Consider the following 15,210-nt stretch of genomic DNA (forward strand, 5'->3'; position numbering starts at 1 on the left):
ATGATATAATATAAAAATAATAATAATAATTATTATTATTATGTGTTTTTATTAAACTTTTACTCGGGTAAACCCGGTTATACATCATAGCCACGGACAAAGTCAAGTGACTGCAAGTGACATTTGCCAAATTTTGAGCGCTCAAAATAAAAATATGAAATATCGTAGGTAGTTTTAAATGTTCGAAATGTTCAACATTAATGTTTACGGTTTAGAAACTTCAAAATATATAATTTCGCAATACCTATAAAACTTTTATAAGTATTCTGAGTAAATCCAATTAATTTTTTTTTTAATCTCCAGGCTTCAAGTTAAAATTGTAATGCTACAAATTTGGTTGTAACTTTAAATCGTAACATTGCAATTCGTAAGATTTTGAATGCTTTAAATTCGAAATTGTTGATTGTTAATGACTTCAAAACTTTTAATAATCAAATGTCGACTGCTTTAAAATAAGTTCTTAATTCTTGAAAACTCCGATTCTGATTTGTTAATTTCAACTTTTGAATTGAATATTGCAAATTTCGATTTTTTAATTTTTTAATGCCTTCAACATAAAATTAAAATATCAATCCCAGTCATTTTTCTATTCTATGCGCTTCAAATTTAAGATTCATACATTTTTTAAATTAAAATATGATTGGAAATATTCCAAATTTAAATTTCTTCCCTTTTGAAAGTTTCAATTTACCAACACTCCCAGTTTTTTTTAACTTTTTTAAAATAAATACTTAATATTAAAGGTTCAATCATATTTTGCATATTTAAAATTTTTCATTTGTGAAGACTTAATTTAAAACAGTTCAATTTTTCCGAAGTGTCTATTCGAATCGTCAGCCAAATTTTGAAAGTTGCTAATTTAACATTTCATTTTAATTAAAAATCTTACTTTGCCGGATTTTGAATCAGTATCAGCGCAGAAGAATCCAATTCGTTCGAACTGAAACTTTTCTAAAGGCTTCGATTGTTTTTCTAAAGATGAATCAATATAAGCGACGACTTCCTTTTTGCTTTCAGGATTTATATCGCTTAAATATCCATTGGGTACTTCATTCATATCTTCCGGATTTTTGTGCTTAAATCTGCAAATGAAAAAAAATCAGTTTGAACGTGAATTAAAAATCGAACAGCAAAATCTAAACTATCTGAAAAAATTCTTTAAACTCACAAGCGTTCATAAAGTCGAACAGAAGCGAGAGTTGGATTGGAAACCCAATGAATAAAGGCCTTAGGCTTATTTTTGTCAGAGACTGGTTCTTGTTTTGCTATTAAATTGGTGATTTTTCCAGTTGCGTCTTTTTCTATACACTGGAGCGTGATAACAACTCCTGCGTGTTTAAGACCTACAGATTGGTTCGGCGTAAGTCTTCTGAATCCTTTTTCATCGATCTGGAATAAAAATTCAAGAATTAAATTTCCAATGTTTTTTTGAAATATGAATGAATGAATAAACATCATTTTTTAAAGAGTTTATTTACTTCTTTGAAGTCGGAAGCTTCGATATATACAACTTCTCTAAAAGTGATGATGTGATTTTTCTTTTCTGGTTCGTTCGGAAAGTCTGGTACTTCAATGTTAATTGGAGCATCTCCGGGGAAATTTGTAATTGTAATTTTAACTGGATCTAAAACAACCATGTGCCGTGGTGCTGTGAGATTTAAAACGTCCCTGACGGCCGCTTCCAAAGCTCCAGGATCTACAACAGCCTGGGCCCCGGTCACTCCTATTTGGGCGCAGAAATTGTTGATCGCCTCTGAAGGAAATCCACGTCTACGCAGGGCTGTTAACGTAAAAAGCCTAGGGAAAAAAAAGAAACAAATGTTATGATTTTTGAAATGCAGGGTTTGCACTCACGCCAGAGATCAATAATAGAATCAATACTAGCATACAGATAGACTTGAATGGTTTTTTTTAAATCGAAAAAGTGACAAAAGCCGCATGAATATATTTAGTAGTACTGATAGTAGTAGTAGTAGTAACTTGAATTTTCTTGTGACTAGCATAAAATCGCATGGATTTGCACATTATACTTGCACAGATGAAATGAATTGTTAAACCCGCTCTTCTGTTTTAGGTTATAAACCAGAACAGTATTGTAAAGAAATTCCATAAAATTATATGAAAATTTTGCATTCTTTGCAGGCATTTTGAATTTCTGAAAAACTTTGTTGTGCAAATTCTAAATTTAATTGATAGAAGTGTTATTTTGATATTTTGCTATCAGTCAATGAAATTTTATATAAAACTTGTTAAATCAGTTTCTTATATCAGCGTTGCTATAGAATTTTGATTTCCTAATTACAGGTATTTCCTCAATTAAGATATTAAAGAATTCATTTTAATTTTTATTAATTAGAAAACATTTCTAAACTATTTTCAGAACAGAAAATAATACTTTATTTTAAAATTGAAGCCATTTGTCAAAAAGGAGCGTAGCCACTAAAATTTTGATTTTAAGAAAAATTAGAAACATTAAATTCACACATTAATTTGAATTAATAATTACATAGATAATTTAAAAATAAAACTAATAGAATTTTTCCTATCGTGTTTGCGAAATTTCCAAGTTGCTTTGCATTTCAATTTTACAAAAAACATTTCATAGAGAGGAAAAGGGATCTAACTTTCCCGCTCTCTTCTTATTTAGGATTCTTGTTTTAAGACTTTTAAAAACTATATAGAAAAATTAGAATAATCCACAACTTTTAGCCTTATTTAAACTCTTTTCTTAGTGACATTCATAAAAAAATGTGTTTGTTTTTACGATACTTAGATCCGTTTTTGACTATAAAATAATAATCATGATTTTAATTCTTTCTCTTTAATGCAGAGCTTTGTCTTAGTTAAGTAAATTTTGTTGTTTTATAAAATTATTATATATTACATATATTGTTATATCATAAATTTTAAAATTGGTTTAGATCTCTTTTCAACATTCATCCTATATTTTAGTCATATAATAAACTGTTTTCCGGGTTCAATTTAATTTTAAGCAAAATATTATTTAGGTCTTTCTGACGATCGATATATCGAGAATTAAGGCTTTCATTCGGAAATTATACTTTTGAAACAGTAAGGCTGATATATGAATTTGTTAACTTTTTCAAATAATAGAATTTGAAATTATTCTATTTCGAACCTTTTCGTATTTAAAATGTTCAAACAATAAGTATTACAAATTACAATGGTAAAATTTTGAAAGATTTTTCTTCAAAAAGTCAAAAATTCCTTATAATCTGAAACTTGGGAAATAAAATATAAATTAATTAAAAATATTTTTATTTAATTTTTGTAACTATTTTGGAACTATTTTCCAGCATATATTTCCGTAGAAGACTTGTTATTTTAGACAATAAATGAAGAAGTTCGAAAATAGTTCTAAAGTGAAAGTGAGAAAATATTGAAATAAAGAATATTTAATATTAATCATATATTTAATATTATTATATTCAATATTTTTATTTATAAATAGTATTTTAAATAGCGACAAGTTACAAGTAAATAGTGGCATTAGTGACTTTTTTCAAAATAGTGATACCGCTAAAAAAAGTCTGAATAGTGGCGTCAGTTCTCACTCTGGAAACGTAAAGCAAATTGCTTCTTCTTACCTAGGATCGTCCCAATCATTGACGATTCCTTCATCGATTAACTTAGCGATCTTCCTCTTCGAAACGACGGTATAACTGACGTTTAATCTTCCATATTCCCACTGAACTGGACAATAAATATCCAAAGCATTGCAGAGCCAATAATACGAGGACCTCCGAGACTGAAACTCTTTTGTACAAAGGGAATGCGTAATATGCTCGATACTATCGCACAAACAGTGAGTAAAATCATAGGTTGGATAAATGCACCACTGATCTCCGGTTCTGTGATGAGGGGCGTATTTTATTCTGTAAGCAACTGGATCTTGCTTTCCTTCTTCAAGAGTTACTTTCATCCGAAGAGTCGCTTCTCCTTCTTCCAACATTCCATTTTTCATGTCCTGTAAAAAATAAAAATTTCTAGTAATACTCAAACGTATCTTAATTCAAATTAAAGAGATCTAAGTTTAATAACCTGGAAGAGATCTAAACTTTCTTCAATCGGTCTTTCACGCCAAGGACTTGGAGGTGGATTAAAACCTTTCATTTGTTCGCTTGTTTGATGACAAACGTATGCTAAACCCTTTTCTACCAGCTTTACTGCCCATTCGTACAGCTGTTGAAAGTTATCTGAAGAATGCGTTATTTTATAGGGCCTGTATCCCAACCATTCAACCATATCTTTAATTCCCACAAAGAATTTTTCTTCTTCTTTTTCAGGATTTGTATCATCGTAACGAAGGAAACACAGACCATCATACGCAGCTGCATAACTAAAAGTGAATTACAAATTAAATTAATTCCATTATCTTACTAACTTAACACCAAAATTTTAAAAAAAAGTTCTTATAAATAATTTTTAATTGTACCCGAAATTAATATTGATAGCTTTGGCGTGTCCAATGTGGAGAATTCCATTAGGCTCTGGTGGAAATCTCGTTCTGACTTTTCCACCAGTAATACGAAGATGTTCCTCTAACAATTTATGTGTATTTGGAGTAAGAACGTAGCCTTCGGTTTTATAATTTTCCCCAGGTTTGTGAAAATGAACTTTTGTTTTCATCAGCTCACTTATCGTTTCAGCCTCCACTTTATCGTTTGAAGCCTCGCCTTTTTGCGCTAAAATAAATAAAGAGTGGGATGCAAATATAAACATTTCTCTAATGAAGATACGTAATTTAAATTAATTAATTAAAATAATTAAGTAATTAATTTAAAATGCAAGACAAAAATTCCGGTCATTTCCTAATTTGAAAAAAAAAATTCCAAAGAGCATTTTTCAAATAAACTTTCTTCCAATTTGAAATGGGTCTATTTTGAACAATTTTAAACCATGCAATAATAAATCGTTTTATTTCCCATCATTTAAAATTGTTAATACAAATACCGCTTAGATCTAAAAGAATTATTTTGTGAAGTACTAAATTAGATATTGCTTAATCTCAAACTTTTTCAACGTATCATTGTGTGTTTCTGTATCTTGCTCTTCGCGCTCGGATACTTTTTACCTCGAACATTGCGCTTGGCACTTTTCGGTTTTGACGCATGGTAGTCGATTAGACAGAAAGAAAAAATTTACTTGAAAATGCTATAAAATTTTCAAAACCTCTACGTTTGAAGTGACTGTTAAATTTGTTTCAATTTTAGATTAAAAGTGAAGTTTACTTATTTCAGGCTCTATTGGCCTTAAGGAACACATTTTCATTACAATACCTGCGATTTGGCCTCGATTTTTCATATGTCTTTTTATAATTCTCTGATAAACTATATAATAACAATAATTTTTTGTATATGTTTGTGCATGACAAAACTTCTGCACGATTACGATAACCTTTGATATAATTATAATTAATTAATCATAGAAAAGTATATTTAGTAAAAAGGCGACATTTAAAGAATGTTAAAAATTACATTTAATCAAAATTTTATTTCAATAAATTCTATATGCCTCGGTCCGGGACGGCTTATTCAGATATTAGCAAATAAAGTACAAAATTAATTGTTATCATCATTTTAATACTTGTTTCTTACTTTGCGTTAATCTTTATTCACAATTACGCTAAGAAATGTATTTTTTTCAAAGAAATTGTAGATCTTTTTTATATGAATAATTTTGCTTTTTACCATTATTTTTGTATCTTGCATAGTTTAAAAGTAAAATTGCATATTCCTTATTTTTTAAAGAGATTTTTTGATAGATTAAACCAGAATCGCTGGTCATAAGTGACGAGTTAAAGAACACGTTATTTCTTTTTGGGCTGTAAAAAAGTGTGCAAATCTTAATCTAATTTCGTACCAATGTGTACATTAAAAAATTGAGATATAATGATATAGTATTGTACACAATAACGGAAAGAAATATGAGTATGCATTCTAAAAAAGGCCCGGAAAAAATACCCTGTATAAAAACGTCACATTAAAAAGATGTAAAATTAGTTTTCTAGAATAAAATTCCGATAATGACGTCCACCTGTGTTAAAAGGTCTTCTGACTTATAATCAAATGTAAGTATTCAATTTCTGATGGTGGTGGATTTGGTCCATTACTGGTTAAATAATTTTCTAGAAAAACGAGAAAAAAATTTGCCGGGCTGTGGCAGATTTTTTCTCGTTTTTTTTCAGAAAATATTTTGACCAGCAATCACCAAAATCTAACATAAGACATTAATTAATTATTGACCCTGGTCCACAAATTAACATAAAAACTCCAAATCTGAGTATTTTATTTCTAGCGCCTAAACCCAATGATAGAATAAAAAGGCGATTTTGTGGGCCTTTTTAAGTATATTTTTGTACACATTTTTTCATATCTCATTTTTTCATATTTCGCATAGTTTGGCTCGCAAATAAAATTTTTCATTTTTAAAAACGCGTTATCATGATTAAAACAAAAACTATGCTTCTTATTGAAAAATGATTAAAATAAAATTGGCAGACCATAGCCATTTTTTATTATTCTCTTTATTTTTTTAATTCTAGTTTTTGAACTTCAAAAATTGGTTATCACGAGATACTTGAACAATACATTTTCGCGTTTTCGAGCGCACACCCCGTTGTTGGAAAACGGATACTCAATTATGAAGATACGAATTTGAAATAATTTGAAATTTGATAATAATTAATGAAGCTAGAAGTCAAAATCTAAAACTTTGATTTGATCAAATAAAAATAATAAGACTTTAAATTGAATATTCAACTTAAAATCAAAATTTTTAATTAATTTATGTTCACAATTAATCGACTTTAAACATGTCACTATCAAAATTGTAAAATTTCAAAGGCATTCCCGTTTCAATTGTTCAAGTCTTCAAAATTATATTAAATATTTTTTATTTAAAAACGAAGGATTATAAATTAATACTGAAATGTTCAAAATTTTAACAATGAAAGATTCTAGAATTATGCATTCTAAACTGAATGCTTTCATACTTGAAAATGTTAAAATTGAATTTTTGAAGCTAAAGAGAATTACAAATACAACTCATTAAAAACTGCATATTTTCATTTAATATTAATTCAGCGGTTTTTATGGTTAACCAAGAATCAAACTTTTGAGAACGGTTAAAGAACCGAACGCTAGAGAACGACACAGGGTTTATGGCATAATATCTCTGTTTATTATATTTAATAGTACATTTTTTAAACAAACATAAACTTTTAAAAAATCAAATTGTGCAACAAAATGGCACTAGAAGTTCCAAAAAGAATAATGTTCATAAAAAAAACTTTTCAAAACACAAATACTTAAGAAAATCAATATATACAAGATAATAAATTGCACAAAACGGGTTAAAATAAGAGAAATATGTTTTGGAATAAGATTGTAAAACGGCTCATTAAAGACAGATATATTAAAAGGCCTCGAAACATCTTGAATCCTGGTAGTAGAAAAAAGACAAATAATAAAGAAATGAGATAGACAGGAGGTTTTAATGTCTATTTTTTGTCTTCCTCTTTTTTCAATTGCCATATATGTGTTTCTAATTAGCCATTTAACAATGTTATTTAAAAAATTATTTCTCTTATTTTAACTTTTTTTGTGAAATTATTATATAACAGTTAAGTTTCTTGAGTATTTGTCTATAAAAAAAGTTTTTAAAATAACATAATTGTTTGATTAAAAAATTGACTTTCAAAGTCAGTGGTATTTGAAATGTATAAAGATTTTTCTACTAGAAAATTTTCAAATTCCGGGTCAAAAAATTGATTCATCATCATTTCTCCACTTTTCGCGATCTCAAGAATTTGCCGACCATTTCATGGTTTTCCAGTCGAACAGCCATCCCGAAATTAGTTTTTAATAATTAAATATAGATTCAATTAATCATGGAAATACTTACCATCCACGCTGGATTTTTTCTTCGCGTCCTTTTCAGGGGCCTTCTGTTTCTTTTTCGATTCCTTAGGAACTGGAGCCAAATCAGCTGCCGTTCTAGGACCCAACAAATCTAACAATTGTATGTCTACTTCGTTTTTTATGTTTTTACCGTCCGCCCATTTTAAAAATTGGCGAACTTCTTGCATCAAAGGCCCAGCGTTATATCGATATCTAGAATGTATATTTAGGCAGTTTAATTCCTGTACATTTATTTAATAATTAACATTGCCAAACAAAATAAGCTACAATTTAAGACCATTTTTTTAGTCTGACCTTTTTTCAAGGATTTCCTCCTTGTGCGTGAGAATCAATTTCTCCACAGCTTCTTCGATTTGCTCGGGAGTAATTACAATTCCAACACCACAAGCTTCTTCGAAAGCTTTTGCATCGACCGTTTCTTTAATATTGCTCAGCAAATAATTTAAGGCCGCATCGACTCTTAAAACTGTGTCCAATTTTTTCTCGCCTATGTATTTTGCCACGAATGGCACCTTGTCTGCGACTTGCGCCTTGACCTTTGATGCCAAATGGTACAAAAGTGTGCCGATTTCTGCATTGATTTCACCATATTTAACTGCCTGAAATAAAATGTAACATATTTTTTTGGTGGAGCCTACATTGCCGGCTGCTTTTTGCGAAAAGCAAAATACGAAATAAAAGCGAATTACGTGTACAGTCATGCTAATACCTGAAAATATAATTTTCAAGGTCAAAACTTATAAAAATCATGTTTGTAAAAAGAAAAATCGAAATACTCGATACTTGAAAATGGGATACTCGAAATGAGTTAGGGTTCTGTTCATATTCTAGGACGTTTCCTCAAGCGCTTTAAAAGCCAAGAACTATCAAAATAATTCCTCAATTACACGCCTTTCTCTAAGATGCGTAAAAGTCCCTTTCGCATGCTTGAAATATGTTTTTTCCGGTACATATAGTGTACGTAAACTTCGTAAGTAAAAAACGTAATTTTTTAAAGTTTTAACGAAGAAAATTATATTTGCAGGTGTTTTCATGTTCAGGTTTGTAATCAGCGCATCAACATACATCAGTATACGATTTAAACAAAAAATGTAAAAAAATAGCCGACAGGCTAGCCACTACAGAAAAAGTACATATTCAGGTAGAATTTTAAATTTCCTTTCTGCTCATCCCTTTCAAAACAAAATTGCAGTAATTAAAAACTTAGTTGACAGAGCTCTAGGTTTGTCTTATTATTCATTTCACACAAGAAATTTGAATATTGTTAGGAATATCCTTTTTCTGAATCATTATCCAAAAAAGTTAATTGAGAAACATATTGCAATTAGAGTTTAATAAATTAAAAACAAAGAGATTGATAATTTGCTTGTAGATAATCAGAAAGAGTATATAGTTCGTTTAATACTTTAGTTATTCCATTTTTTGGTCAAATTTCTAAAATTATAGAACTTATGTTAAAAAAATTAAAAATTCATACTATTTTCCGCATTCCATTTAAAATGGATTCGGTGATAAATCTTTGCAAAGATCCTTTAGATAATTTTGAAAAGAGTGGTGTTGTCTATAAGATCACTTGCAGGATCTGTAAGATGAATTACGTGGGACAGACTGGCAGACTTCTTAATACCAGGATAGAGGAGCACAAAAGTGATGTTCGTTTAGGACGCTGTTATAAGAGTGTTCTTGCCAGGCATACAAAGGCATTTGTTGATGTTGACTATGAGTTTGACTGGGATAATGTTCAAATTTTGCATAGTGAAAGCAATGAGAGAAAGAGGGAATTAATGGAAATGCTTTATATTACAAAACAAAAAAGTTATCTATTAATTTAAAACCCGATTTGGATGGGCTGAACAAAAGTTAGGCTAATATCATTAATTACATTTAACGTGGCTGTTTCATGACTTCTGTTTTTCTTTTACTTTCTCTATTTCTGATGTAATTGTGACAGATATTTATATTGTGTTTACAACAGATTGGCCTACTGACCCTCATTCGATTCTCAAGTATCAAAGAGAGAGCACTTGTTCGTGGGTGCTTTCAATTTCTACCACTTAAATCTTTCTTGCCTTGATAAGGGTACTGTACGAGTACCGAAACGTTGGTAATGTAAATTTATTTATTTATTTATTTTATTGTAATTTGACGATAATAAAAATAAAGAAGACGAAAGAAATAAAAAGAGAAGGAAGGGAATGTGGTTGGCTGCCTTCTCATTTTTCTTTCCTCTTTTTTATTTTTGTCCGAAAATTTTATTTGTTTTTTTCCAGATTACAATAGGATTTTTGGTTTTTGTTTATTCGTTGTGATCCAAATTTGGTCGTTGGATTTTTGTTTTATTTAACAGGATTTTGCATCAATTTGATTATTGGACGTTAAATGGGATTTTTAATTTGGATTTTGGTCTCATTTAAATTTCTTAAATTTTGATTCTTATCTTAATTTGTTGAAACAAATTTCTGCATAGCGATACGCAAATTATTAAACTTTTTTTATTTATTTATTAGATTTTACGCTAAAATTGTAAGGATAAAATTTAAATTACTTTAAAAAATTGTCCGACAAAAATTAAGTACATAAAAATTCTAGCGAAATACATTTTCTTCTGGACAGAAAATAACTTCGTTAATTGAATATTTGTATACTAAATGGTAACATATTGTATAAGAAGAATTCGAATTCTAAAAGCAAATTCAATAGAAAATAGATCCGAGGTCACAAGAATAGTGCACAGATGGTAATCAATATAGAAAATAAAATCCTTCCCTCTGAAAATCAGGATTAGTGAACGAAATTATGAAAAGTTCACCGGTGTCAAAAACTATACTGAAAAAGCTATTTCCGTAAAAAATGAAAGATCACTGAAAATTCAAACATAAGAAATCAACATTGTATCAGAGAAGATTTCTAATCACCGGATATCAATAAACGTAATCAAACCCGAAAACAAAAAGGCTATTTATTGAAAATATGCTCCAAATGTCAAATATTTAAAGGTTAATTCTAACCTCAGAAATTGCAGATTTCAATTGCTTTGTAACTTGTGCGTTTTTTAGAGTCTCCTTCGCCTTTTGCTCACTCAATCCGATAGTCTTGAGGAGTTTTATATCCTCTACCTCCGCTGTCATTTTATTGAATAAAATAATACAAAATCTGCAGAAATAAGGGAATTAAACTTAAATATTAAAAATGATTCATACCACGTGAATTTAGCAGGGCACGAAAAGTTGCGAAAAGTATCGAAGTCGCGATTATTATCGAAATATTCTGAAATATTTTTTGAGGTTAGAAATCCCATCAGCTGTTCTTTTGATCGTGTTGATCATTTTCCTTTGGGTTTGATTGCAGGAGATCTGTTTGGCATTTAGTTGTAAATAATCGGCCAAAAAATGCAAAGTGATAATCCAGACATTCAGTGGGCACTCGATTTGCTCAAACCAGATCCTTTGGCGCAACCAAGCCTTATCTCAAAATATTACCACCAAATACCGTGTGTTGTAGGTGCACCTGTGATATGTGGTTACGTAAATCACATGCGAGGATTACCCGTTATTGCACGTAAGTTTTCCTTTTCTTATTTCCATGAATGGTTTTATATGCCTCTTTGGTATCGTGTATTAATAATCCAAATTATGAACTTCACTGAGCGCTTCAAAATTCCAAATCAAGGAGTACTTTTGATTTGAGAGCTTTCAGTTGGTCAGAATTCTTACCATTTGAATTTCGAATTATTTCTGATTGGATTGTATTTTTCTTTTCGTGCATTGTTCGAAACAACTGAAATACAAAAGCTTTGATATTTGATTTTAAATGCAAAACTTGTGTGTCATGATCAAAACCGTAAATGAATTCTGGAAATAATGGAGAGAAAAGTATTGATAAATTAATAATGGCAATGCACTAGAAACATCATTTCCAACTTTGAAATGATATCGATCAAACACGTCAGTATAATTTCAATAATTAATTAGTAATATTTAGAGCCTTTTTCGCATTAAATTTCCCGTAGAAAAAATTGTTTATTTTAACAAAATCAGTTTGGATTTCTTTTTCTAGGCCCACATTATTTAGTGCTGACACTAGGAGGAATGTTATATGCTTCGACTTGGGCTGATTGGTACTACCAGAAAAGAGCTGCAAGAACAGATGCCATAATGCGAGACTACATAATCCGACATCCCGAAGATTTTCCTCCTCCAGGTAAATGTTGCTACAATTCTTTTCCAATTTTCTCCCGTAAGATATTTCTGTATGTTTTTAAATTATTATGTTATTCTCAATTTCACGCGCTTTAAATTTAGAATTCTTCCATTGAGTCAGCTTCTATTTTTTAAATCTAATCTAATCTAAATCTAAAAACGATATTATTCTAGTATTTATGGAGTAAAATGAGGCAATTCAATCCTATGATTGGTATACATTTAGTATAGAATTTATTTAGGTTAAAGAAGTTTCCTCAAATTTTAATTCAAGCGCTCAATAATTTACGAGTATAAAATTGAACCTTTTAAAACTTTTCAATTTACAATTTTGTAAATAAAAGCCGTTAAACTGCAAAGTTTTAAATCCAAATACATTGTACAATTGAAAGATTTCTAAAAATAGATATCCACGCTATCATTTTCAAATCTATAAATTGAAGAATGAATCAGAACTTTATAAATTTACAAAATTATATCATTTTAATCAATTATAAGCTAAAAGCATTAATAGATTTATCAAAGTTTGGTTTGAAACCTTTTTAAATATTCTCTTAACAATTTATTTTAAAATTTTCCAAGAATGTAATGAAAATTTGATTCTCTTGGAACTAGAATTGTTCCTCCAATTTCTTGATATTCCAAAAAAATAAAAAAGTTACATTAAAATTGTCAAGTTTTTTGTTTTAAAATTTTAGAAATATTTTAAGTATTCTTGTAAAATTAATTTAAAAAAAATCATTTTTAGTTTTTCGGGGAGTTTTAATACCAAATTTTATTCTTCAAAACCCTTCAAAATCAATAGCTTGAGCGCCAGGTAAGCTCCACAGGGGCTTCCTTTCTTTTTAAAAACTAACTAACCTTTGAAAATGCTTAAAAAGCTTCTAAATTTTTGTGCTCAAAATCTTGAAAAATCTGCAATTTGTTTTAAATGGTTTGAAATCTTTGCAAGTTTTTAATTATTTTGTAATGTTTTAAAAACTTCTAAATATATCTTAAACTTCCTCGGTTTTTTTTCAAGTTATTAATTCTTCAATTGTTATTCATTAATCTAAATTTTTGTTTGCAAATATTTTTAAATATTATTTCCACATTAATTTTTCAAAATAAAAAATAATTTAAAATGTTTGCAGCAATCTTAAGAATTTTGTTATTTTCTTCAAACCTTTAAAGATTCTTAATAGACTTCAAAATTTTATTTCAGAAAGTTTCGATTTTGTATTTTTATCAGTTTTGACATTATTCCAAAGATAATCTTGATCCGATACGAAACTGAAGTTAAGTGCGTCTCTAACAATTGATATACACAATTGACTAAAATCAATCGCTTTTAATATTAATGAAACGGTGATGACTGCGTCACAGAATACAGTTTTTTTCATTAAAATGTATTTCCCTGTCTGAAATTATTTACATAAAATTATTTCGAAAAATAAATAACATCTACAATTTAAAATTACCTTTGATAGATGTGGATATCCAGGTAAAATGTTAATGATTCAATTTTTTTTTAATTTTCTACAATAATTTACGTAAAATTAAGAGCGCTTTTATGACACTTAACTCCGTAATTAAACAAATGTGCAATTCTGTAGTCTTCTGTATTACCTTGCAGATTTTAACAGCAACGTAAAAAAAAGTTATACACATTTTTTAAATGTAGAAACATATACTTTATTGTTTATTTTTTTACTTTTCTAAAAGAAAATACAAAAAAAAGTTATTAGATTATATTTGGTTCTTAAATTTTGTACCCTTGTTTACAAAAAATACATTTTTTAACAAAAAATTACTGTTGTAGAGAGTTTGTGCTTACTTAATTTGCAGTTAAGTTTTTATAACTTAAAGTGCAAAAATTTTTACCTTCATGAGTTCGAATCTTTTAATTTATATAGCCGTGGTGTTATTTTTCGACCTAGGATGACAAATGTTGAGAAAATTACAATGACATAATTTTAAATGACATATGTCCAATCGATTGCTATATATTTTGGAAAAAAACATGTGGTTGAAGTTCTGAACGTTCAAATGAACGAAATTTGTTACTGATGAGTGCAAACCAGGAAAAGTGCTAAAATGTTTTTAAATTTATATTGGAAATTATTTATTATTGAAAAAGAATTATAATTTATAATTTAAATTGCAGTTGGAACAATATTTATGGGTAAAATAGAAATATCGAAGAATATTTCGTTCATTTGAACCTTCAGAACTTGAGGTACATGAAAAAAATTTCAAACTTAAGGTTTTTTGTTGTTTAATATCGATTATTCATTATTGTCTTTTAATATTCTACCATTTTCTTTAAAATTTAAACATAGAAGCTTTTTTTGTAATAGCGATCAGGTATACATCTTTATTTAATATTATCTCCTTGCAATATTCTAAATATTTGTCATCCTAGTTCGGACAATAAGGACTTATTGCACAAAAACTGTAAATTTCTGTGGATTCTTGTAGTTGTACCTTTTTTTACTTTCCTGTAATTTTGGTTGTAATTTATTGCATATATTTGTAGATTTTCGTACAAATGGTTTCAGTTTTTTGTACTTTTTTGTAAAAGTTTATCCACCAGGGAAGAAAGTCATAAATTCAGGATAAAGTAACATTTTGTGCACTTGGAAAAATGCACCCCCAAAAAAATCCTTTAGTAGGAATAGGTATTTGATATTTTCTTTTCCACCCTTTAGCTCTTAATACTTAAAATAAAAAAAGTTCTCACTTTGTAACTCAAAATTTAAACTTTGAATGACCGGAAAGGATGTTAATAATCTGGAAATATTTTCTACAAATGTTATCAATGTATTTTTAATTTTAAAGTTTAATAATTTGTTCGACAATGGATAATTGTACTTTCGTATGTTTTCAGAACGCCAAAAATACGGAGAAATATTCACCAAGTGGATACCAATACGTTAAGAAGGTAAACGAAATTAATAGCAGTTATTATTAACGTTGCCTCACTCCTGAGACGCAAGCAATACAACATTGGTTGAAAAGGTCTTGTAATTACTGTTTCAATAAATAAATTGTGCTCAATATCTAATTGTACACATGTTACCTAAAAT

The 15,210-nt window shown here is 28.8% G+C and overlaps 2 protein-coding genes across 2 annotated transcripts in view; one reads left to right on the plus strand and one right to left on the minus strand.

The window, feature by feature from the left end:
• The window catches only part of LOC117181344 (probable glutamine--tRNA ligase), a 12,316-nt gene extending 1,161 nt beyond the window's left edge, over nucleotides 1–11,155 (minus strand). Inside the window, exons 1-9 of the mRNA XM_033373913.1 lie at nucleotides 10,952–11,155; nucleotides 8,238–8,542; nucleotides 7,927–8,135; nucleotides 4,457–4,706; nucleotides 4,063–4,360; nucleotides 3,609–3,988; nucleotides 1,479–1,797; nucleotides 1,169–1,389; nucleotides 890–1,082 (exon numbers count right to left, since the gene is read on the minus strand). Coding sequence (XP_033229804.1) covers nucleotides 890–1,082; nucleotides 1,169–1,389; nucleotides 1,479–1,797; nucleotides 3,609–3,988; nucleotides 4,063–4,360; nucleotides 4,457–4,706; nucleotides 7,927–8,135; nucleotides 8,238–8,542; nucleotides 10,952–11,071 — 2,295 coding nt within the window. The 5' untranslated portion in view covers nucleotides 11,072–11,155. The remainder of the gene's footprint in view (nucleotides 1–889; nucleotides 1,083–1,168; nucleotides 1,390–1,478; nucleotides 1,798–3,608; nucleotides 3,989–4,062; nucleotides 4,361–4,456; nucleotides 4,707–7,926; nucleotides 8,136–8,237; nucleotides 8,543–10,951) is intronic.
• A 60-nt stretch (nucleotides 11,156–11,215) lies between these two features.
• LOC117181347 lies at nucleotides 11,216–15,193 on the plus strand. Its single transcript, XM_033373916.1, has 3 exons — nucleotides 11,216–11,501; nucleotides 12,000–12,143; nucleotides 15,012–15,193. The coding sequence occupies exons 1-3, from the start codon at nucleotides 11,333–11,335 to the stop codon at nucleotides 15,059–15,061; spliced, it is 363 nt and encodes a 120-aa protein (XP_033229807.1). The 5' UTR covers nucleotides 11,216–11,332; the 3' UTR covers nucleotides 15,062–15,193.
• Nucleotides 15,194–15,210: the final 17 nt, after the last annotated feature.

The sequence above is a fragment of the Belonocnema kinseyi genome, chromosome 10, assembly GCF_010883055.1.
Source record: "Belonocnema kinseyi isolate 2016_QV_RU_SX_M_011 chromosome 10, B_treatae_v1, whole genome shotgun sequence".
Lineage (NCBI taxonomy): Eukaryota > Metazoa > Arthropoda > Insecta > Hymenoptera > Cynipidae > Belonocnema > Belonocnema kinseyi.